This window comes from Elephantulus edwardii, unplaced genomic scaffold, assembly GCF_000299155.1.
Source record: "Elephantulus edwardii isolate Elephantulus edwardi_28Jun2011 unplaced genomic scaffold, EleEdw1.0 scaffold00140, whole genome shotgun sequence".
NCBI classification, from domain to species: Eukaryota; Metazoa; Chordata; class Mammalia; order Macroscelidea; family Macroscelididae; genus Elephantulus; species Elephantulus edwardii.
The window spans coordinates 8,109,000-8,135,515 of NW_006399890.1; the positions used below are offsets into that span (position 1 = coordinate 8,109,000).

A 26,516-nucleotide genomic window follows, 5' to 3' on the forward strand; every position below is an offset into this window, starting at 1 on the left:
GGGGAATTGATTTGAGTGCCCTTGACCCTGAGTCTGGCAGCTGTGACATGGCTACCACTGCCCTCTTCCACTAGAATGCCACCTGGAACTGAAATAGTTAATGGCAAACATTGTTTCCTGGAGGTCTACTTAACTGACAAAACCCAACAGCATATTGGGGTATCTTCCCTATGAAAGATTTGGTATTGCAAGTGAGCTACAAAATTTTCACCAACTCTCCCTCTCTCCTTTCATTTTCCCTCACAGGAAGAAAGTAATGTACATTCTGAAGGAGGACTTGGCGTTTACAATCACAATCTTAACCCTAAAGAACATTTATGCAATCACTACAAGGTGGAGAAAGTGAAAGAAATTGGCCATCAGAAGTTCCTAGATGTAGACAAGATGATTATTTTTAGTGCTAAAGACTAAGAGTATTTTGTGAAAAGTTTATACCTCAATCTTTACTACTGTATTTTTTAAAAACAGATGTTGCTATTACCAAGTTTTAAAACAAAAAGAATTTTAATTGTTGCTTATTAAAGCAACTTTTGGTAAGCATTTATATATTTAAAGGTCATTCAAGTAAGTACCAATTCAAATGTATTAAGACACTAAGTATGATTATTGCTACGGATTCTTTCTGGCCAAAAGATTAAAAGCACATGTAATCAGTATAAAATACAACTCTGAAGATCACAAGCCTTGATGTAGTTGGATAAAGCTACACAGAATCGATGGGAAAGAACCAACTTATTTATAATTTCCCAACAAAGAGTTATAAGATTGCTTTGTTTTTTTGTGGTTTCTTTTTTACCTCTGCATCAATGCAATTCTATTTATATTAAAAGGTGCTAGAACAATTAAATTTGTATTTTCAGGTTCTGTTTCTCTACAGAATTACCCACAGAAAGTAATACATTTATAAATACCAAAGATGTAACAGTTTTCAAATTTTCTAGATTACTCCAATAAAATATTTTACGTTTTCCTATGACTTGAGAATCTGTACGTCTGCATAATAAAGATGGGAGCTGACAAGTAATTTGATTAATTAGAAGGAAGACAAGTTAATTACAGCAATAAGAAGAAGAAAATCCATTTCCCCAAACTTTATTAAAGAAAAAAAAAGTAATGATGGTAGATCTCTAGAACATGGCCAATTTTCTGGGATGTCTCCCTCGAAAATGTGACATTTGATTTTCAAACACATGCCAGAAGTGTACATAGTCTCCAAGTGTACTAAGTAGATCAACAGCTGATATCCTAAATCATTCATCTTCCGACTTTGCCCAGTCTGTGGTCTGTCTTTGGATCTGCAATAATTGACTGAACAGCTACTATGGCTTCATTAATTTTTGTCTGTAGCTCCCTGAGCTCTTCTATATGCAGCAGTCGCAGAATCTGGGCAGCTTCATTAAGAACTGCATCTGTTTTGTAACAAAATAAAACTGTATTAGTAAGGGTATTGATCCCCTCAAATATTCCCAAAAATATTCTATACAAATAGTCATAATAATGTAAAACAAAGTCACTTACCTCCTGTGTCAAAACCAAGATTATGCTTGTCTAAAGCAACAGGCAAGCCCTAAAAAAAAAAAAAAAAAGCATGAAGTTATTTACAGATTAAGAATAACATTTTCTTGTATGAAACTAACAAACAGCAAACTACTCTGTTATTTGAATCCTTTTATGAATTTTTTGTTTAATTATGCTTCATGGTGAGGATTTTTCCTTCTACAACCAATTAAGGAGGAGATAATAGTCTTTAAATATAGTGGGAGGTCCCAAATCCAATCCCATCCTTTGACTTTGGACGTAGTGGCAATGCTTTGTCATGACAACTATGGAAGGAAGGCTGAAGAGAGCAGCTGCTGTCCTGTTTTAGCTACAGTAAGCAATGTACGGGGCTAATGCAATAGGACTACTTTTACTAGTTTCCCCAAGTAACTTTATGAATATGACCTATCAATTTCTAGCCTTTTACACTGTACAAAACTATTTAAAATATATAGAACAGTTCTTTAGTTATAGAATTTAATTTTCAAAAGTTAAAATTAAGTTACTGTCAGTCTAGGTAAATGCCTAGAAACCAATTAATTAAGCGCTAACTAGTCAGCACTTACAGAGACAGCGTTTAAGACTGTGACTAATGACTGCAAACTCTACAGACTTCACAGTAATGAATATATAAATAAGGACAGTTTGACCTTTCTGTTGATTATCACTATAAAGCCATAATGAATAATATTATTGCCTATGTTTTCAACATTTTAACTTCTGAGTTCTCACAAGTAAAATGCTTTGGTATTCTTTTCAAACCTATTAACGCAGATATCATTAGATTTAAAATAGCTGCTAATAAAGTACACAAATCACGTTAAGACATGCGTGTGAAAATACACTATTTAAATATTAGAAATTTCATCTTACTGGGTGGCTTTATAAAGTTGCTCTAGTGCCAGAGGTTCCGATTTTTCCTTTGTCTGCCCAAGACCAAGAAACAGCCACCCTGAAAATGCTACATGCTGCAAATACTAACTACTAAATGAGAACACTAAACCCTAATAACACAGCCACATTACGATAAACTAGTATCTTTTGAGATTTTGCAAACTAGAGCAAAGATATGTCTTCATCCGTGTTGCCTTGCAAAGTAACGGCACAATTTTGCTAAATGGATGAATGATTTTATTATACCACAACAATTTACTGTCTGTTCTGTAGTATGGATGAAATAAGCTGATGTTTCATCAAATTTCCAGTGCCTTGATTCATATATAACTAACAAGCCAAAGAAGTGCCTTTCAGATTCAAATGCATTGCCCTGGCATTAGTTATAACATTTAAGGCTGCTGTGCCTGTCTATGGAGTCAGAGGACAGAAGGCATTATTTCAGGAACAAGAGCAAAAGGAGGACTTGAAATCCAGATAGTCACTATGCTGAGATTCTCAATATAGCACTGTCACAGCAGGAAAGGGGTGCCATCAGACATCTACAGCTGTTGATACTAACGTCTGGGAACATTCTTTGCACTGCCCCACAGCCAATGAACAATGGAATATCTGAATTTCTCGTAGTGTTGATCTTAAAAATTTTCTAATAAAGTATTATTTTTCATATAAAGGAAACTAAGGGAAGATTAAGTGGTATAATTATAGAATCTTCCTATGTAAAGAAAGTTATGATGATACCAAGAAAAGAGAGACAGTTATAAACTCAGAAGATAAAAGTTAGCTTACAGAGTAATCAAAAAAGAAAACAAAAGAAATTAAAAAACTCAGTAAGCACAAAATTAAATATATGAAGTGAAAAGTCATAACAAAAAGAACTCAGCACAGAAAACGAAGCAGAACAAAGAAATCATCAATATCATCACACAAACACAGCACAAGACATCAAAGTTCATAATTAATGATAATTATATTAAATGTAAATGTTTAAATGTACTAGTTAAACAAAGAAAGTGGATATGAACATGTGACCCATCAATATGTTACCTACTAGAGATACATACACCTTAGACACAAGGACATAAATAAGTTAAATATCAAAAGATGGTAATCACCATCTTTGGTAAAACAGACTTTAAAAGAAACAAGGCAAGACATTATACAATAATGAATGGATCAATCCACCAAAAGACATAGTCACACTGAATATTTATGCATGCAATGAGTGAGCTCCAAAACACATCTAAAGAATTCTAACGGCACTGAAAAGAGAAAACTGTTAATCCTACAAAAATACTAAGGAAACACAAAGCACTTTCCATGACTAAGAGAACTGGAAACTCAACAAAGATCTAAAGAAAATGACATAACTAACTTGCCGTTATAGACACAGAACACATCGCCGAATACCAGCAGTGTACATTTTTTTTCAAAGCACACAGATCATTCTCCCAAGCAAATGATATATTAGGAAGGAAGTCTCAATAAATAACAAGTGTGTTCACTGTTTTCATAATCAATCAAAATGACCCAGTGAGTTTTACTGGAGCAAACACATTCAGGCATGTGTCAATTGGGCATGTGTCATGGTTTGCACTGGTGGACTTGTGGACCAGCGAAGGTAAAAAGAGATAAGTAAAAAATGGGATCAACTCTGGAATTCCTGCAAAACTTGCTTACATATTAATTTCAATCCTGTTTAAGTAAACTGCTCTCTTTTCTCTGAGCTATTCTAACAGAGTTTAAATCCATAGCAATACCAGAAAAATGGATCATACATACCTCTTTTGTTTGATTCGCTTTAGCAACTGCATCCTGCGTGAGGCGCTCTTGAACCAAAATACGAATTGCCTATGACACCAAAAAACATGGCTTTAACTTTTTAAAGACTATTTAAGTGTCTTTTCTATTGAGTCAGAAGAATAAAGTATAGCTTGTTTGATGAAATTTAGATTACCTACTTTAGTAACAAACCTTCTATTAAAAATTTTTAAAAACAACTAAATTTGCATACTTTTGATATTTAATAAAAATGCTCATGATAATGAAAACATTTTTTAAAAATTAGTTAATACATGTGCAAGATCCACAGGAGAAGGGATGGGCAATCTCCTCCCATGCGATTAAATGCCTCTGAAAACCCACAGAAGATCAGCTATGGGTCGGTTCTGACTCAACACCAACAACAATACACATGTACAGCACAAATGCTTGAATAAATGCTTGAACAAGATACGAGGTAAAAGAGAGGTCTCCATCCCACTCTCAAGTCTCAGATACCTAATTCTTTCCAGAAGAACCATTACCAGACTTTCATGTACACTTAACAGAAACAAATTACAAGCATTCACACGTGTGCACTAATTTTTATCACAAATTTTAGCATATTACAGAAACTCCTGTACCTTGATTCCCCTCCCCACCACCACCACCCAATTTAGTACAGGTTCCCTGCTCTGTTCTGAGGACTGCTTACTGGTGCAAGTAGAGGTCTTGCATAAGCACAATCAAGTGTTCTGGATTTCCCATTTTCCTCAATGTTAGCCATAATTTGTTATGATCCAAACAGTCAAATGTCTTTGCATAGTCAATGAAGCAAAGATAGACATTGTTCTGGTACTCTTGATTTCTGCCAAGATCCATGTGACACTGGTAATATGTGTATAGTGTCATGACCTCTTCTAAAACCAGACTGTATTTCTAGGAGTTCTCCGCCAACATACTGTTCCAGTCATTTCTGGATAATCTTCAGGATTTTATTAGTGCGTGAGATTAGTGATACTGTTCAATAATTTTGACAATGTCAGGTCACCTCTTTTTAGAATGGGAATAAACATGGATCTCTTCCAGTCAGTGGATCAAGTAGTTGTCCTCCAGAGTTCTTGGCACAACTTGGTGAGCACATCCAGGGCAGCATCTGTTTGTTGCAATGTTTGTCAATTGGTATACCATCAATTCCTGGGGCTGCATCCTATCTCCATACCTTTTCAATCTGTATTCAGAACAGATCATTCGGGAAGCAGGGCTTTATGAGGAGGAATATGGCATCAATATTGAAGGAAGACACATCAACAGCCTACAATATGCAGATGACACAACCTTGCTTGCTGAAACTAAGAAGTCCTGAAGCACTCTCTGCAGAAGGTCAAGGACTGCAGCCTTCAACATGGATTGAAGCTCAACATTAAGAAGATAAAGATTCTCATCACTGGGCCAACTGGTAGCACCATGATAGATGGAGAAGAGATAGAGGTTGTTAACAATTAGTTTGCTCAAATCCACAATCAACACTCTCAATAATCAGCAGTCAGGAAATCAAAAGACGAACTGCGTTGGGAAAACCGGCTGTCAGGGACCTCTCCAGAGTGCTGAAAAGCAACGATGTCTAGAGACTAAGGTGCTCCTAACCCAGGCCATGGTCTTTGCAATTGCTTGTTATGCTTCAGAGAATTGAATAATGACTAAGGATAACAGAAGAAAAATTGATGCCTTCGAGTTGTGGTGCTGGAGAGGAAGCTTGAATATGCCATGGACTGCCAAGAAAACAAACAGGTCTGTCTTGGAGAGGGTAAAAGCAAGTTTCTCCTTGAAGGTTAGGATTCTGAAGCTCTATCTCACATCCTTTGGGCACGTGGTCATGAGAAACCGGTCCTTAGAGTAGGACATCATGCTTGGAAGGGTGGAGGGACAGTGCAGGAAAGGAAGACCCCAGATGAGATGGATTGACACAGTAATTAAGGCAATGGGGTTGGTGTGTCGGACTTAGTGAGACTGGCTCAGGACAGGGTAACTGGCGACTAGGCGGCAAATAACAACAAGAACAATAACGTAGTGAAAGATTTTCAGTCCTTTCAAAGTTGGGTGTGTTTTGTTGTTTTAAAATTACCCTAATTTAAAATTACCATAATTACCAGCTTCAAGGAGTGAAGAGCCCTGAGCACCAACCTCTTGAGACACAGGCACTGCATCCCAGGAAGTTCCCAGCTTTCTCTCTGCACGCTTCTGTTGATTAAATGCAGAAATAACCCCTTGTACCCAGCATCAGAAGACACAGGTATACTGCCAGCAGAGACCACCATAAAGCAGCAACTACCCAGTCTTTAGGAAGGAAGAGCCAGCAGAGACCACCATAAAGCAGCAACTACCCAGTCTTTAGGAAGGAAGAGTCCTAAATAAGATTCCTGGGACGTTCCCAGCTCCCTTCAGAGGCTTTGCCAGTTCAGAGAAACCTCAACCCCATACACTTCATATAATGTCAACAAAGCAGCACACAAGGTCAAACATTATGAAAACAACAAAAAAGCCTCCTTAAAAAAAGCAGAGATTGGAGTGATACATCTAAACATAAAGGAACACTGTGAGATTAAATTCCTACCATTATAAGCCACTTAGTTTTTCCATCAGAGATCTAAGAAACGAATGTTTACAAAAAGCAAAGTATTTTTCAGAGCATTTAAATTAGCAGGATGATACAACTCATCTGTAAGTGTGTAAATCAAAATATAAATGATGGCATAATCAAACCAATCGGGAGGAGTGATAGGGAATGGCAAAGAACACACTGACAAAGGAGATTAATCAGAACTGGTTTTGACAAGTACTGTGGCAATGGGACAATTAAAACAGATTTTCAAGGGGGAAAAAAGAGGAATGAACTAGGGGGGGTTAGAGAAAATAGTGCAACAATGAATGAATGGAAAATCAAAATCTCTATAAATGTTCATTAAAATGAATAAAATAAAAAAAAAACCAGTAATAAACAGTCTTCTTGCCAAAAGTTAATATTCTTACACCTGGCAAATCTAAAGTGTTTTCTATGTTATCATTTATTATTTGAATATCCTTTAAAATAACTTAAAGAACAAACATGCAGCTAGGATTAGAATTCTGATAAAGCTTTTCCATTACAGCTTATTTACACTTTTTTGCAGTAGGCTTTCAAAGTCTAACAAGCCCCCCAACTATGCTATATATTGTCTTTTTCTCCTCTCACAGCTTATTATTAAAGCTGATGTGGAAATGTTCCAAGGCAATTTACATAATCATCTGTCAAACGGCATTGAAAAAAACCAAATTAAAATTCATATATAGCATAAAAGAATTAAAATATTTGTTAAAACTACCACTTAGTAAGTGTAATCCTAAGCAGCAAAAGAAATATGGCTTAATCTCCTCACCTAAGGCAGTCCTTCTGGTGGTGCAGTCTATATGGAGTGGGACTGCCTATCTTAATGTAGCAACTCTGGCGATTCAACAAATCCACCAGCCGCTTCACAGAATAAAACCTTGCAATCTCTTTCTATGTTCCTTCCAGTCTCTGGAAGTCCACTACAAAATCAGCTATCAATTGTTTCCTACTCGGTAGCAATGAGAAGAGAGCTCCAGTGATGTAGTCTGAAATGATCTGTAATGCTAACCCAAAGGCCACATCTCACCGGTGGTTCAAATCCACCAGAAACTGTATGGGAGAAAGATGGGCATTTATAGTCTAAGAAACCCAATGGAAGATTAGCTGAGAGTGGTTCTAACTTGATGGCAATGAAAGGAAGAGCAAGAATATCTTCCAGTAAAGTGATATTTAATTACAACATACTGCATGGTTTATCGAACTTTACACGCCACTAAGCCAACCAACCCACTGTGGTCCAGTCAGACCCAACTCATAGCTGACCCACTCACTAGTGGGTTTTCAGAGGCTGTAAACTGCATGGAAAGAGATCATTCCTCTTTCTAAGATAAGCAATCCTCTCTAGAAACTTAATTATACAACTTACTGTATGGTAAACAGCAAACCTGCTGCCACGAATTAACAGAAAACCTTGAGGACAGAAGAGGGTTTTCAAAGCTATAAATCTGAAAACAGCAAACTACCACATCTTTATTCCACGGAACTACTGATGGAGCTAAACTGTCTACACTTTCAGTCAAGCAGCTGAGTACTTAACCATTGTATCAACAGGGCTTACAAGTACACAGTAAAAAGCTTTTGAATTTATTAAACTTAAAAAGCAAAACAAAACAAAATCATAGCTGACCCTCTCTGTGGGTTTCCCAAGGCTAATGTAAGCTGCACTGGAGGAGACTGCCCATCTTTCTCTCATGGAGATACTAGTAGATGCGAATGGTCGAATGGCTTGCGGGGGCGGCGGCAGGGGCGGCGGCATTTGGGCCAGCAGTGATGCTCCCTATAGTCTAGGCCACCAGAGCCCCCCTAGTCGTCTATAAAGTCAATAGTAATTCACTCCCAGTTCTGGAATCTTATACTGCCTCTTGGTCCCACTTGCACTTGTCATAATTACTAGGTATAAACCTTCTGGAATGAGTAAATTTTTTTCTCTCTTAAGAGTAAGAATTTTCGGAAGAGACCTCCTTTAGATTTTCTACCTCCCAAAGTAAAAGTGAACTGAGTGGCCCAAGACAGAAGACAAAAATATTCTTCACTCCAAGAATTAAGGATGTATGTTACTGTCCAATTTTATCACTACTAAGGGGGTGTTTTCACTATTTTTGTGAATATAGACTATGAATCCTTAAAAGGAACAATTAAGAACTGGAGGAGCACAGAAGAAAGAAAAGTAAGAAAGAGAGTCAGTGTTTACATTAAATCCTCCCTCTCACTCATTTTCTGTTATCTAGACATTATCTATACTCTTTTTATCTACAAGTATACACACCTACTTGTGTGCACAACACACACATTTTTGATGAAATATAGTTGAATGACTACAATAACATAAAAATGTGGGCTGTAAAAGTTTTTCATTCTAAGAGACCATATACGACGACATCCAAGTAGATATATGCATATCCATGTTTATCGCGGCTTTGTTCACAATAGCAAGGAGTTGCAAACAACCTAAGTGCCCATCAACAAATGAATGGATAGAGAAGCTGTGGTATATTCACACAATGGAATACCACGCTGCATTGAAAAACAAGGAACTCATGCAATATTATTCAAAATGGGTGACCCTGGAGGACATGATGTTGAGTGAAATATCTCAGTCACAAAGGGCCAAATGCTATATGGTGCCACTCTTGTAGAATGAGGCTGACATCGGGGTGGGGGTAAGACTGAGAAAAACTGGATAAATTATGTTTACTTCATTGAAGTCTATGAGGGAGAGAATAGTTTAAAAGTACTATATTTTAGGGCATTATGTTTATCATAAGAGTATGGAATGAGGGTTGCAGAGTGGATTATATGTGGGGAGGGTGAAGGGTGTCGGGGGGGGGGTACTGTGTACCAATGAAGGAGTTTTTCTTTTGCTTTTCAAGGTGAAGAGCGAATGGGGGGTGGGGAGAAAAGTGCAACAATGAATGAATGGAATTCCAAAATCTCTGTAGATGTGCACTGAAATTAAAATAAAAATTAAAAATTACATTAAAAAAATAAATAAAAATTTAAAAAATCACATTAAAAAAATGTTTTTCATTCTAGGGAGTCCGGGTGCTCTAATGGCAAGAAGCTGCACTGTAATCCCAGAGGTGCATGGTTCAAATCCACCAGATGCTCTGCTGGAGAAGGAGGGGCAGTCTCCTCCTGTACCAGTAAGATCTGATTTGACGGTACACACACATACACACATAAATTTTTTTAAAAAGTTAACTAAAAAGTTTTTCATTCTAAAAGTTTTTAGGCTATCTAATAATAACTAATATCAAGCAGATAAACTTCTTGTGCCCACACTGTGCTATATGCTTTGCAAACTATTTGATCCTCTCAATAATCCTCAAGGCAGGTACTAATATCAATATGTTAATTTGAAAATATATGATAGTTACATTTCAACCATTAATTTAAATATCACACAGTTCACTGGTAGGAAATAAAGACATTTTCCTCTATGTACAGTTTCTATTAAGAACAAAAAATATGTAACTGACCTTTAGCATTACCAAGTAATCATCATGACGCTGAATCTGAAGAAGGTTAGCCAAAGCCATTACACCAGCTTTAAAATCAGGATTATTTACTATGAAAGATTAAAAACAAAAATATAAAAATATCTTACAAGTCTGTAAAATGTACATAATTACAATCACATATTTATGAACAAACTTACATATTTTTAAATTTTCCTAGTAAAAACAAACTTATTTTTCTAAAACTGTTGTGGACAAGGGGAACAATGCATTGCACCAATATCTGAGAGAGATCAATGCTTTCTTGTTAATATATTTTAACATTCAAATCGAACAATCTAGTATAAGACTAATTTAACTCACATTAGGTCTGTCCTATAATTTTTCTATGCAAGTACCATTTATGCAGCACTTTTAATTAACATTACTTCCCAAGGCTAATAATTTTAATACTTCTGTTTCTTAAATGGGCAGTTTTCTCAAAGCTTTTCCTCTAAGCAGCAGCAGGAGCTCTAGTGTGTCTATTAATTCATAAGGATAACTCATAAATTATAGGTCACAATGAATTAGCCAGAAAAAGAATACTTAACATATTTTTATAATTAAGTAATTAGATTCTCCATATTTATAACATATGCAAGCTGTTAACAGGTACATTAATGAAAAACTTTACTACTTGTTTCACAAAATCACTGGGTCAAAAAAATTTATGTTTTTGCAGAAATATGTTTAGAACTGGTAATACTAAAGCCATGGTATGAGCCATAAGGATAACTGAGATCATTAAGGTCCCTGAAAATGGCTACATCTGAAAAAAAAATTATATTATACATACCCGAGAACAGGCAAACAAACACGACTATAATTAAATATAGGTCAAAACCTCCCAATGAGATCCAGCTATTCTACTGCTTGGAATACACCCTGACAGAATGAGAACTGAGGCACAAATGAGGTCCACCAATATTCATAGCAGCATTATGCACCATTTCAAGAACATAGAAACAGCCCAAATTCTGGTATATTCACACGATGGAATACTACACAGCATGCAGGAGCAATAATTTTGTTAATTACTACCTAACTTGGGAGGGACTGGAGAGCATTATGCTAAGTGAGCTATAACTCAATCCCACAATGACAAATATTGTATAAGATCATTACTGTAGAACAAGTATGAAGATCCAAGGGTGGGGAGGGTGGAAGTAGAAGGGTGAGGATGGGAGGGGTCATTAATCATAAGGTGGCACAATTTGATGGGGGGAGGAATTGGGAAAGACATGGTGTGAAAAACTATGTATGCAAACTTTTAAGTAAACCAGTACATAATAAAAACTTTATTTTAAAAAAGACCAAACAAAAAAAATTACAAAACCCAGAAACCTCCCAATGACTATGCCCAAAGCAAAGAATATGATTTTAACATTCAGATAGTCAATGACGATGAAGGGGAAAACATACTGTAATTCATATTAAGAAATATTATAGAGAATGACAAGTTAACACAAATACTATGTAAAATATTTTTAATTTACTGAAACCTAGTAAGCAAAGATTTTATTCTAGGAAGTAAAAACATTAGACTGGTGGTAAACAATAAATTCAGTTATATATGCTTACCATCTAAATTGATCAGTGGTTCTGCATTTTTAGTTGCATTATCAGCATTTTTTGCATTATCGGGCACTGAATCCTTGTATTTTTCAGCTATAAAAATAGTTAAAAATAAAATTTTTTAGAACTGCAACTTAAAGTACAATAAACACTGCTTCTTTACTGACTTCAAACCAATTATAAGCACAAAGCAATTACTTTTACTCTGGAATAGCTAACAGAGGATGACAGGACAATAGCTTCTTGACTATATGAAAAGGTTATTGGAATGCGTGACACAAGTATCTTTTCAACAACATTTCTAATAGTTCAAACATTATATAAATGGTAAGAAACAAAATCTGTTATCTACAGCCTCCTATAAAACCTGTTAAAGTTAAGAGAAAAGTATAGGTTACGACCACCACAAGATAAAGGTAAATAACCCAACTAAAAAAATGGGCACAGGATATGAACACACACTTCATCAAAGATGACATTCAGATGGCCAACAAGCATATGAAGTAATGTTCAAAATCCCTAGCTCTAAGAGAGATACAAATCAAAAAAACTATGAGATATCATCTCACCCCAATAAGAATAGCAAAATTTAACAGCACAGCAAACAACAAATGCTGGTGAGTTTGTGGACAAACTAGAACCCTTATTCACTGTTGGTGGGAGTGTAAAATGGTGCAACCTCTACAGAAGGCAGTATGGCGCTTTCTCAAAAAGTTGCAAATAAAAATACCATTTGACCAAGCAATTCCACTACTGGAAATATACCCTAAAGAAACCATAAATGCCACCCTAGCAGATATTATGCACACTCATGCTTATTGTGGCTTTGTTCACAATAGCAAAGAGTTGGAAACAATCCAAGTGCCCATCAACAAAAGAATGGATAGAGCAGCTGTGGTATATTCACACAATGGAATACTACGCTGCATTGAAAAACAAGGACCTCATGAAATATTTTACAAAATGGGTGACCCTGGAGGACGTCATGCTGAGTGAAAAATCTCAGTCACAAAAGGACAAATATTGCATAGGGCCACGGTTGTAAATTGGACTGACAGTGGGGTTTAGGAAAGACTGAGAAAGGAGATAAATAATGTATACTGCATTGAAACAGATAAGGGAGAGAACTGTTTAAAAGGGATATATGATTAGGTATTATTATCATGACAGGAGTCCAGAATGAAGGCTGCATAGTGGAGAGGACTTGTGGCGAGGGATTGTGTAACAATGAAAGAATTTTTCTTTTACTTTTCAAAGAGAAGAGTGAATTGGGAGGAGGGGGTGGGCAAAGAGAAAAATGCAACAACAAATGAATGGAAACTTAAGTCTCTGTAAACTTTCATAAAAATGAATAATAATAAAAAAGTATAGGTTACATAACAGCTAAAAAATTATCACTATAAAGTTTATTCCCAATTTTTCATTTAAATGATACAAACTATAAAAACCTTGATTTTGATATTTAAGTATTTTGCATTAATAAAAAATACACTAGCTATATGTCAGCCTAAATTTTTTATCAAGACTTGAAATTTCTGAGTTTCAAAGGTAGATTTTATTAGCTCTGCTTAAAAAATGTATACAACTTTTAAAAAGAACTCCCAAAAAACAAAAGGAAAAACTGAACCCTTGATAAATTCACTAAATGACCTAAAACATCTTCAGCTATAGTTTATTTAGGGTTTACTTAAAAAACAAGATGGAAAAAAAAATAAAAGCATTAAAATTTAACTCAGACAAGATTCCTCTCAAAAGGGTTTCCAGTTGTCAAATTTGGGACAATGTAAATTTCAGAACACAGGAGGATAAGGTTGGATTTTATCTCTATATAAGAATCAATGTATCCAATGATTTAAATAAACATACTGAATTAAAGGAAAAACTTCTCTTTATACTAAAAAACACATAGAAATGAGAAGAAATAAAGGAACGGAGATTAAAACACGTTTTGACAATTATCACTATAACTAATTCTGGCAAAAATTGTCAAATGGAATCTAAAACTAACGTATATTGCCATAATCGCAAAGTATCTCTCTACAATATGTAATCATTACAAATTGGGAAAATGATAGCTTGACAATGGAACCACCTTAACCAAGTGATCCAAGTTATCATAATCAGGAAAAGGATACATCAATACCACTTGCTTCATTTTTCTTATCTAGAATTTTTCCCTTAATAAAGAAACTAAAAAACAAAGTGAACCAAAAAACTGAGCATATCCAATGTCAACTACCTGATAACTGCACTACGGTCATCCTGGCAGTGCATAAGCTAAAAGCTCTCAGTTGCTAACTAAAAGGTTCACAGTCCAGATCCACTAGCAGAGAGATATGGTAGTTGACATAAAAATTTAGCCTTGGGAACACTGTAGGATGGTTCGACTCTATCCTAGAGGTTAATGATGAGCTAGATTTGAAATGATGGCAATGGCTGGCATACTATAGTTAAATATAACAATTACGTTTTTAGGAAATGTATACTGAAATATTTAAAGGTATGAGAGACTAATCTATAATTTACTATCAAAAAGGTTTAGAAAAAAATCTCTGTGGGTGTTTGGGAAGAGTAGTAAAGCATTTATGATAAATTAGAGAACATACTACTGAAAATTCACATAAATATTAATGTCTTAGAAAAAGGAATGGTAAGGAGCAATGCTGTCAACCCAGTTAGGGGGTTGGAATCCACCAGCTGCTCCTTGGTTGCGATTTACAGTCTCTGAAAACCCACTGGAGGGTCTGCTATAATCCCTTGTGACTCAACAGCATATTACAACAACTAAGCATGTAAGTTACTTTCTAAAACAGTAAAAAACTAAAATGGAAAGTAAAGTTCCAAATTAGAGATTCTTAAGATTGCAACCAAAAACTTCTGACATTTAAGTCTAAGGCACTAAAAAATCCAGATGATCCTCCAAATAAGCATATTTAAACATTCATATACCAAACTGGCCAAGCTTTTATTGAGGTTGTTAAATACTATGGGTAAGAACCTATGTTGGGTGCTCAGGTAGACAGGATAATTGCACCTCTAAAGATGTTCAGGCCTCAATATCTAGGACCAGACAAATAAGGACTTGCAACTGTGGTTAAATTAAGGACCTAAGATGAAATTATTCAAATAGACCTACTGTAATCATAAGGCCCTTAAACGAGAAGGATCTGTGTCAGAAACTTGATGCAAGAGTCAGTGAGGGACTGTAAAATCATATACTGCCACATCTGAAGGCTGAGGAAGGAATCATACACTAAGATTTCCAGATGATTTCTGGAAATGATAAAGCTGAGGAAATAAGAATTTCCTTTCATTCACTAGTTGTTGTCAAATCCGAATCTACTCATAACTGACCCTTCATTAGTTTTCAGAGGCTGTAGATCACATGGGAGATGGTCCATCTTTTTCCCTCAGTGCTGCTGATAGATTTGAACTAGTTGCCTTAAGGTTAGCAAGATGACTCTAGGAACTTTACCACCAGAACTCTCATAAAGCCTAGAAAATGAACGGATTTTAACAGCATCCTGGACTTTATTTTATTTATTTAGCCCAGCTAGATAGATTTTGGACTTCTGATCCAAAGAACTAGAATTTTATGGTAATCCTTTGCAATAACAAAGGAACTCATGTAAGAAAACAATGTGATAATCAGCTCAAACTTAATGGGGGGGGCATTTAAAAAAAACAAAGTGGTGAAAGTCTTAAAAGGTATAAAGTAAATATGCAAATTTAGAGGGTAAGACCACTACAGCACCATCTGAGCTAGACCTTAAAAAAGATTGGCAGGATTTAGTTTCATGAAGTTTGAGTAAAATGGTCTATTAGTCAAAGGAAAACTCTAAGCAAAGAAAATGAAATGAGAGAGAGAAAAAGAGAAAATGAAGGGGATACAAACAGGATAGTTATTCTTGTTTGGAGTGATGTCTTAGACACCAGCCTTGAATACCAGGCTAAGAGCTGGAGTTCCTCTTGTTTATTTAAAATATACTAGTGCCATGGTCTTTTCAAGTGCTTGCTGTGCATCTGAAAGTTGGACAATGACTATGGACGACAGAGGAACTGATGCCTTTGAGTTGTAGTACTGGAAAAGAATATGGACTATTTCATGGAATGCCAGGAGAACAAACAAGTCAGTCCTGCAGAAAGTGAAATAAGGTGCTCCTTGGAAGCAAGGATGGTGACACTGTCTTATGTACTATGGGTATGCTGTTAGGAAGGACCAGTACTTAGAGGGCATTATGCTTGAAAAGGTGGAGGATTAGCTTAAGAGAGGAAGACGCTCCAAAAAATGGATGACAAAGTGACTGTAACAACAGGCTCAAGTGTGTAAAGGTGGGACAGGACGGGATACAACAAGGCTCAGGTTTGTTTATAGGTTTGCTGCGTCATGCTCAACTACACGGCATATAACAAAACACCAGCCTTCTTGGGAAACAAGCATTTTGAACAAATGTGGGTCTAGCTAGGTGGCTGAGAGCCACGTGGAAGACAGTTTAGAAGGGAACACCTAACAGGAGGCTAACTTGGAAGAAATTACAATTAAAAGTGACAGGAACCTAAATTAAGGTGATCAAAGCAGTAATGGAGAAGATACATTTTTACAAGTAACCATGACATCTGCTCGTACTAACATGAAGAATCTTATCAGTTCAGGATCAATTCCAAATCAATGGCAATGCATGCATAAGTGAATGAACAACAAATTGTAAAAACAAAATGCTTAGGTAGACTGTGCAAGGCAACAATTCAAGTCACTCTGTGGGAAGACATTTACAAATTATCTAAGAAAAATCCAAGTATGTATGAAAAAACAGTGGAAGGTATTTTTTACTTTTTACAATAATTCTAATTTAAAATTCTAATTAAAAGTGACTTTCCAATTTAAAATCCTTTCTTTGCTAATTTGAGGGGGATGGGCTATACACAACAGTATAAAAAAAAAGTAAATTTCTAAATCAATGTTGAAGAGGGGGAGTAAGTCTAAAACTTAAATTAACAAAAGGTAAAATATGACAAGAAAAACAAACTAGTAAGTTCCTCAAGTCCTTCTACTCCATCTTCCCCATCATTCCTCCACATCTCCTAAAAAATACACATTCTCCACAAAACATACATACCATTGTCTCCATATTCAAGTCTAACTGCTAACCCAAGAAGCCAATCAATTGCTTCTTGTCGGTCCTGAATCTTGAAAGGACAGTTAACATCTTTGAGATACTGTGAAGAGAAAAAAAAAATTGTTGCTGATTCATTATATTGTTGTTGTTGTTGGGTGCCATCACGTTGAGTACAATCCACAGCAATCCTATGAACAATACACCTGAACCCTGTCCCACTGTTTTCACCATAAAATTATAAAACAAAATTATAAAAGAATAAAAAAGTAGGTAGATTTTAAACATACCTTTGTTTGGATCCTTTTCATTTAAGATCTCTTGGTCTATATCCTACCTCCTCATGACTTTAGCTTGTCTAAAAGTTGCCATTATTAACAATCAACTGTTATCAATTTGTTTTTGCAATTTTCTGTCAATCAGATATACACAGCTAACAATTAGCATGTCTTAGAACATTTATATTATTCAAATGTTGGTGCAATATGTAATACAAAGGAAATACTTACATACATTCTATTAAGAAAAGAAAAGATTTCCACCATGCATTTTCAAATTTTATCTTTACAGGTATCAGACAGAATATTGACCTAGCACAACTTCCTCATTTCACAGATGAGACATAAAGAACAGTGTTGTCATGTGCCGTGAAGTCGCTTGTGACTCACAGCAATCCTACACACAAACGCCCTGAAACCTGCTCCATCCTGTGCAAACTTTACTGTCTCTGACACGTCACTGAATCAATCCATCTCATCAATAGTCTTCTTCGCTTTCTGTCCCTCCACTCTTCCAAACATGATGTCCCACTCTAAGGACTGGTCCTACCTTGCAATATGCCCAGAGCATGTCAGATAAAGCCTCAGAATCCCTGCCTCTAAAGAGGAGCATGGTTTCACCCTCTCTAGGACGTATCAATCTGTTTGTTCTCCTAGCAGTCCATGGTCCATAGTCAACATTCTTCTCCAGCACCACAGCTCAAAGGCATCAATTCTCCTTCTATCATCCCTAGTTATTGTCCAGCTCTCTGATGCATAGCAAGCAACTGTGAAGACTATGGCCTGAATCAGGCCCACCTTAGTCTCCGGACTGACATTGTTGCTCTTCAGTAGTCTGGAGAGGTCCCTGACACATGAATTTCCCAATGCAATTCGTCTTTTAATTTCCTGGCTGCTGGTGCCAAGAGTTTTGATTATGGAGCCAGGAAAACAAAAGGTATTAACAATCTCAATCTCTTCACCATCTATCACAATTCTGCCAGTTGGCCCAGTGGTGAGAATCTTTCTTTGCTTGATGTTGAACTTCAATCCATATTTAAGGCTGCAATTCTTAACCTTCTGCAGCAACTGCTTCAGGTCCTCTTCAGTTTTAGCAAGCAGGTTTTGGTCATCTGCATAACTCACGTTGTTGATGAATCTTCCTCCAATCCTGATGCCACATTCCTCCTCATACAGCCCAGTCTCCAGGATGATCTGTTCTGTATACAGATTGAAAAGTTATGGAGACAGGATACATCCCTAGCGTACATCTGTCCAAATTTTGAACCATGTAGTATCTCCTTGCTCTGATCTGACAATTGCTTCCTGGTCCAAGTATAGGTTTTGCATAAGCACCATCAAATGCTCTTAGATTTCCATTCTTCTCAGCCAATTTGTGGTGATCCACACAATCAAACGCCTTTGCATAGTCAATGAAACTCAGACATTCCTCTGGTGTACTCCCTGCTTTAAGCCAAGATTCATCTAACATTAGCTATAACAGCCTTAGTACCATAGCCTCTTCTAAAGTCAGTCTGCACATCTGGAAGTTCTCTGCTGATGTACTGCTCCAGTTGGTTTTAGACAATTTTCAGGAGAATCTTGCTTGCATGTGATATTGATATTGTTCGATAATTACTCTGTCGGGTCACCTTTTTTGGGAATGTGAACAAATATAGACCTCTTCCAATCAGTTATCCAGGTGGCTGTCCTCCAGATTTCTTGGCACAAATTAGTGAGCACACCCACAGTAGCGTCTTTTTGCTGAAATATGTCAATATTTCAAAATTATGCCATCAATTCCTGGGGCCTTGTTTTTTGCCAATTCTTTCAGAGCAGCTTGAACATACTTCATTGCCACAGGCTCTTGCTCATATGCTGTTTCATAAAATTCTTCTGTGTCAGCCAATTCTTTTTGGTACAATGACTCTATATACTCCTTCCATATTCCTTGACTGCTTCCTGAATCATTTACTATTCTGCCCAAAGCATCCTTAAGTATTGCAACTTAAAGCTTGAATTTGTTCTTCAATTCCTTCAGCTTACGAAATGCTGTACAAGTGCAGCACTTTTGATATTCTGACTCCAGCTATTTGCACACTTCATTATAATATTTTGCTTAATCTTCCTGAACTGCCCTTTGAAATCTTCTGTTCAGCTCCTTAATACCTTGATTTCTTCCCTTTGTTTGGCTTGCCAGTGCCCTAGTGCAATATTCAGGGTCTCGTCTACACCGTGGTCTTTTCTTGTTCCTTCGTGTTTGTACTGACTTTCTGCATTCTTTATAGACAATATTATGGATATCCTCCCACAGTTCATTTGGTCTTTGCTCATTGGTATTCAAGGCCTCAAACCTTTTCCTGAGATAGTTTTGAAAATCAAGTAGGATTGACTTAAGGTCAAATTTGGTTCCTGTGGATTCAATTTTCTTCAACCTCAGCTTGAACCTGTATATGAGTAGTTGGTCGTCTGTTCCACAATCAGCACCTAGCCTAGTTTTCACAGCTGATATTGAGCTTCTCCAGTGATTCTTTCCACAGATGTAATCGATTTGACTACTATGCATATACCATCAGGTAAAATCCATGTGTGTAGCCTGTATTTGTGTTTCTTATAGAAAGTATTTGCAAAAGTCACTGAATATACAAAATTCTATCTCCAGTTTCATTTCTGTCACCAAGTCCATGTTTTCCAACTAATCATCCTTCTTCCCTGTTTCCAACGTTTGCATTCCAGTCACCTATTATTAACGCATCTTGATTGCTTGATCAATTTCTGACTGCTTCTATTTCCTCCTCTTTGGCTCTAGTTGTTGGTGCATATTTTTGAATGCTAGTCATATTCACTGGACTTCCTTGTATGTTATGGATATAACATGCATACAGCAATTAAATAAAAAGCACAACTTAAAAAAACAAACAACCAATCCTTGGTCCATAGTACAACACATAAACTTCCAATATATTCTAAATATGTTTCAAAGCCTTAAAAATATTTACATTTTTTTAAAAAAACTACTTTTTAAGAACAAAGGAAAATAACTCAGTTATGAACTTTGATAAATGTAGATAGTTATAGAAAGGCTTCAGGCCTTTTGATCATAGGACCTTTCTATGAGTCATGCTCGACTTGAAAGCAGTTAACTACAACTACAACAACAATCTTTGAGTGGTACAAACAGTAAAGTGAAAAACTGGTGAGGCCTCAGAAGACAGATATGGTGATTTACTATTAAAAAGGCAGTCACTGATTTTTGAGAAGCTCATCGCCTGGTCTCTTATTGTTGATAATGTCAACTCTGAAGGGCTTAGATTAAGGAGTGATGAGGAATCCTGAGTGCCTTTTGGGAAGGATTCAAAGTTTCAATTGGGACCTTTGAATGTTTGTATTTTCTATATATACATACATTTTCTATACATCTATATAGATTTAAAAGATTATCTAATGATGATTTTTTACCATCTATACATAACCTAGTTACAAGTGTTAAATGCTAAGGTAGTAGCAAAGTTTCTCAAATAAAGATGATGTTTTCTTAAAAAAAAATGCAGACAGTGAAAACCCTATGAATCACAGTTCTACCTTCATACGTAGGAGTTGGAATCTACTCTTCAAAAGTTTTTTGTAAAAGTAGAATAGGCAATGGTAGTAATAATATATAATATAAAACTTGCTATGGGTAGGTCCTCTCTGTAAAGGCTTTTAAGAAACACTCACGCTTACTGCCATCAAATTAGAATCAACTCATAGTTGACACTCTAGCACATTTTCACTGTAAGTTTATCATTAATTTTCAACCATCCTTAAACCTAATGAGTGGAATCTGACTCAGAATACCTTATATGTTAGAGCAGAAATGTTCCTTAGGGCTTTGTTGGCTGTAATTTTTAGGTAAACAGATTGCCAGTTCTTTCTCCGGCAGCACTGCTGGATGAGTGCAAACCACCAGCGTTTTAAACCAGCAGGCATGCACAAATCTTTTGTTCCATTTAAGGACGTTATAACACATCTTAAATACCTGTTACCCCTATTTATTGATGAGAACCTGACGTATAGCCGACCTTTCAGTGAGTTTTCAGAGGCTGTAAATCACATGGGAGGAGACTGGCCATCTTTCTTCCATTGAGAGGTGTTGTTGTGTATCACAGAGTTGGAACCAACCCACAGCTGACCCTCCGGCAGGTATTCAGAGGCAGTTAACTGCACAAGAGAAGAATGCCCATCATTCTGCCATGGAGCAGCTGGTGGACAGAAACCGCATGCTTTTGGGATTACAAGACAGCTTCTTGCCACTAAGCCACCAGCACTTCCTCCACAGAGTAGATGGTGGGTTCAAATGGCCTGCATTTGGGTTGCCAATGTAACTCTTTACCCACTAGGCCAACAGAGCTCCCTAATTAAGATATGTTTACTGTAGCTGTTACGTACCATCAAGCTGGAACTGACTTACAGTTGACCCTCCAGTCAGTTCTGAGGCTGTAAAAGGTTTTGAGAGGCTAGAACTTATTCTCCCTCAGAACAGCTGGTGGATTAGAAATGCCTGCCTCTGAGTTGGCAGCACAACTCCTTAACTCCTAGGTGAACAGAATGCCCTTTAAGACAAAGAGGCAAATAAATTTGCCTAAGGTGATAGAACCAGTAAGTATATAATTTATCCAATTCTCTAATTCACACAATCACACAAAAGAATGTTACATTTCTAGTTTCTGTTCTATAAGATGAAGTTTGGTTGCTTTTTCATAATATGTTGAAGTAAAAACATCTTAACTCATCAAAGTAATACAGAATGTTGTATGACATTTTTAATGTGATTTGTTTATTGTAATGTGAAAATTTTTTCCCACTAAAATTAGAATCAGTAAGAAAAGTATTCTAGTAATACAAATATTATTTATACAGAACTTTTTAGATAACTTTTATAAATAAAGCAAAGGACATTTGTATACATTCAACAGAACTACAAACAAGATAGTCTTAATTTTTAAGTATACAATGTATTCCTTTGCTAAAAAAGTAGTACCAAAAGTCTATTACTGCTAAGTTTTTAGTCTAAAGTGAGGTTAATTAGCCTTTACAGAATATTTATTACTGACTTTGCAAAGAAATCCTAAAATGTTTCTAGAGAAAACTATCTCATGTTTAATAAGGAGTATAAAATTTGCTCGTAAGGCAAGATAAAGAAAAACTTTAGTACACAAAATTCAGATTCTTAAACAGGTTATTATTTTAGAAAAATTCTTTTAAGACTGCCTGTCCTCAGAGATAATATTTAGAAAAGCTATTTGTACTTCTATTTTACTTGCTGGAGATTACCTTTTCAAAGAACTTAGGCCATTCACTGCTATGGATATTTCTTAAATTCCCTCTGTCTTCAATCTTGTAGTGTCTGATTTTCTGGTCTTCCAGCCAAACTATAAAATTTCTAAACTCTGTTTCATCTGTAACAGAAATATTATAAAGATCAACAGACTAAAAATACAGAATACTTACTTTATAGGAAAGGGTTTTGTGAAAATTTTTTACTCCTTAAAAAGCTAAATCAAACAATATCAACTACCATGTCACATGTGCATTAAAGCCATCTATAAAAAAGTATGTACATTCTCTTAAGTAAAATGCCTACTGAAGAGGACACTGAAGTTCAATGATTCAAATCCAGATCTAAGGTACACTGCCACCAAATCTTTTATTTCAGTAAAAACTAAAGCAGAAAAAAACAAATAAAAATGTGGTATGATTCTACAGATCCACAAAGCACTGCTATTCCTTTTGTAATCACTTTCTAGCTATGAATCAAATTCAGGCTTCCATTACAAAATGTTGAACTTTGGGGAAGAAATGTGCAGTAGTGGACAGCAGGACATTGGGCAGTGGTGGTGTTACTGGGGATTCTTGGTGGTACAGTGGTTAAGCGTTTGGTTACCAATGAAAAGGTCAGCATCTGGAACCCACCACTAGAATGGAGAATAAAAGGAGAAGGAAGCTGAGCCTACTTAGCGGCTCGTTTATAGATACAGATGCACTGTGATAGAAGATTCTTCAGAGGAACAAAGAAATGCTTGTTTCCTCTAAGTACTGTTTTTTTTTTAGGACTGGGCAAATCAGAAACTGACTATCTAAAATAGAGGGATTAAGACTGAAGGAGTGAAGCAGCTGACTTACATACTTCCATGAATATAGATAGATGTTGGTAAAGTCAAGGTTTATCCTACAGATGAAATAATGGCTAGAAAAGGCAGAGAGTATCTGGGGTATTAGAATCCTTGAATAACTGGCTTTCTCTGTCATTCTATTAGCTGCCATTGAGGGGCAGGGGCGGGGGATGATCTCCAGCTACCTTAACTGAAGACAACACCTGGTCTCACAAATCATCAACAGCTGTGAGACCAAGATAACAGCGCACTCTCCACACTGTGGGAGGGTGGGGTGGAAAAAACACCAACACAGGAGGAGGAGGTGCAGCATGACCGTGTTAACTCAATCCTGTTATAGGATGTTCAGAACTCTGGCCTGAGAAATCAATTGTCCATGGTGAACTAAGCATCCAGCTGCATCTAGCCTGACCCAATGCTCACCAGTTTCAACCACAATGCTCACCAGTTTCTACCAAAATATGGCCAGTATTACCTACAGAATCGCGAGTCATTTCCCTGATGGATCTGAGTCTCTGGAGAACATCCTAGTGAATCACTGAACCCAAAGACTGTTGAGGAATTGTACAATTCAGCCATGGACGGAGCTGTTAATGTTAGAAATTATGGACTTGCACAGCTAGTTAAACATTTGGGTTGACAGTTAACCTGAGACTCATTAACAGAGGAATAAAAGCAACTGGGCTCCATGTTATCTGCAACTGCTACAACCTAAATAAAACTTGGCAACTGCATAGAGTGAGACTGGAGAGAGAAGGTTGCCCAGTGAAACAGTGATGTAGCAGCTGGCTTTTATCAATGTTTACAGCTTTGGAAACCCTACAAAGCCGTTCTACACGGCCCAACAGGGTCTCCCTGAGTACAATCTACTAGATGACAGTAGTTTTTATCTGGGATTTAGTTTATTCCCCTAATTTTTAGCACAGTAAAATTTCAAGTACCTCAATTTCCCAGTCATTTGCTACAAACTTTCCTGCACGATGTCTACACATTTTGCACGTTGACGCATGCGCCGATCCTCTCGCTGACTAGTGGACTTGTACTCTCTTGATAAGATTTCTCCGGCTTCCAGGATTGGGATTGTCCCCGACCCCCAACCCTGAGCTCCCAGCAGACAATAAACGTCAAGTTACTCAGCACTTTCCTCAAAAACGGATGTGCTCAAAGTACAGTCCATTTAATTAGCCAGAGGATCAAGGGGGCTGAAGAACTAAGTTGGAAAAATGAAAGCTTTGCATTTTGTGAGCGGGTCTTTTAAGTTAATCGAGGAAAAGTGGCAATGCCAAGAGAGGAGTGGGAGCGGGAGCTGTGAAATCGAGGGAGAGGGTGGAGGAGTGCACGCGCGGAGGGTGCAGCGGTGCACAGCGCGGCCTGGAGGCAAGGGACCGCCCGGGGAGGCCCACCGGGGTGAGCAGGCCGCGAAGGATCCCAGGTGGGGATGAGCGGTGCTGAGAGCGGGACCGTCGCTGGGGTCAGAGAAGCGCAGTCGGCCCGGGGACCGCCGCCTCACCTTTGCAGTTGAAGCCTGCAGGGTTGTGGTAGTCAAGAGCTGTCAGCTTGCGTCGGAACATGGTCCCGGCTTCTCGCTCTGGTCCCCCGGGCCTCTGCCGGGAGAATAGAAGCGAGGAAGAGCAGGCAGCACAGCCACTCGCGACGCGGCGAGAGGGGCGGGATGTAGCTGAGACGTTCTGGAATGACGGCTGCTTTCGCCAATCACAGCGGTTACCGGCAAATACCCAACCAATCGTGGCTCCGCCTGGGGAGGAGGGGCCAGCGTCGGAGTACGTCGACGCTCAAATAAACTTTATTGTCAGCTTCCTTGTACAAAAGATGGAAAGCGTTCCAGTAGCAAGTTTGTTCATTTTCCTACCCTTGTTATAGAACGCTGAAAACAGTATTGTGTAGGATTCTGCTACTGACCATGTCTCACCTTGGGTCATAAAATCACTGTTTACTTGTTTTAATGAATTCATTCATTGTGAGCCTTCTGCTTGAGAGCTGTTCTTTTGTCCTTTAAGGTGGTGCTGCCGGTCATGAGGTTGGAAGCGGCTCACAGTTGAATATACAACTACTGTATAATAGAGTGCAATAGTTCCAGATATTTCCACCAGTCACTGAAACTGGGGTCACTCTTTACTTCCCTATTCTCAGTCACAGTAGCCAATTCTCAACCTTCTGTCAGCTATCTCTCTAACCTCTTGACCTCCTCCTCAACTCTTGATATTCAACCTCATATTTTATTTCTTGGAGCTAGTCTTGCCTTCTCCAGTGCATTCCCTCATTCAGCAACAATAGTGATATTTCTAAAAACGAAAATTGTCCATAGATTTTTTTTTTTAGCTTAATATCTTATACTGTAGTTATGAGAACCATTTCAGGAACAGGTTTGAGGCCTTGAACACGAATGAGCGAAGACCAGACGAGTTGTGGGAGGATATCAAGGGTATCATCCAAGAAGAGTGCAAACGTTCATTACAAAAACAGGAGGAAGAAAAGACCCAAACGGATATCAGAAGAAACTCTGAATGTTGCACTGGAGCACAGAGAAGCCAAAGCACAAGGAAAAATTCAAGATACTAAAGAGCTGAACATAAGATTTCAAAAGGCAGCGTGAGATGTTGTTGTTGTTGTTGTTATGTGCCATAAATTCTTTGCAACTCCTAGCGACCTTATGTACAAGACAGTGAGATTGGCACAGGACAGAGCAGAGTTTAGGGCTGTTGTACTAGGGTCGCTATGAGTCGCAAGCGACTCGCTGGCACATAACAACAACATGTTACACTGTCCTCAGGAAATAACAATTTTTTTTCTTTTATACTGGTTTGTTTGCAAAGTTCGAATACGCTCTTTTTCACACGGGATCTTTCCCATTTTCTTCACCACCACCACCCACCATCAAATTGTAGGACCCTATAATTAACCCCTCCCACCTTCCACTCCCCCTACTTCCCCACCCCTCCAACCCAGCCATTCTCAAACCTCTGCTTCCACCTTCCTCCCCTCTTGGATCCTCATACTCCTACAATAATGGTTTTATACAGTATTTGTCCTTATGGGACTGAGTTAGTTCACTCAGCATA

General features: G+C 37.3%; 2 protein-coding genes across 2 annotated transcripts in view; one reads left to right on the plus strand and one right to left on the minus strand.

The window, feature by feature from the left end:
• The window catches only part of NID2 (nidogen 2 (osteonidogen)), a 99,378-nt gene extending 99,281 nt beyond the window's left edge, over positions 1-97 (plus strand). Inside the window, exon 20 of the mRNA XM_006894374.1 lies at positions 75-97. Coding sequence (XP_006894436.1) covers positions 75-97 — 23 coding nt within the window. The remainder of the gene's footprint in view (positions 1-74) is intronic.
• Positions 98-1,072: 975 nt separating this feature from the next.
• Positions 1,073-25,145, minus strand: LOC102853636 (chromosome unknown open reading frame, human C14orf166). Its single transcript, XM_006894364.1, has 8 exons — positions 24,947-25,145; positions 22,598-22,722; positions 17,031-17,130; positions 11,920-12,006; positions 10,321-10,409; positions 4,216-4,284; positions 1,519-1,567; positions 1,073-1,409 (listed from the first exon to the last, which is right to left on the minus strand). Exons 1-8 carry the CDS (start codon positions 25,005-25,007, stop codon positions 1,255-1,257), a joined length of 735 nt encoding a protein of 244 aa, XP_006894426.1. The 5' UTR covers positions 25,008-25,145; the 3' UTR covers positions 1,073-1,254.
• Positions 25,146-26,516: the final 1,371 nt, after the last annotated feature.

Coding starts and splice junctions, on each gene's coding strand:
- LOC102853636 (XM_006894364.1), bottom strand. CDS start 25,007: ATGTTCCGACGCAAGCTGACAGCTCTTGACTACCACAACCCTGCAGGC. Junction 17,131..22,597: donor GGCCTAAGTTCTTTGAAAAG/GTAATCTCCAGC, acceptor TTCTCTTCACAG/TATCTCAAAGATGTTAACTG. Junction 12,007..17,030: donor ACTTGAATATGGAGACAATG/GTATGTATGTTT, acceptor CTATTTTTATAG/CTGAAAAATACAAGGATTCA.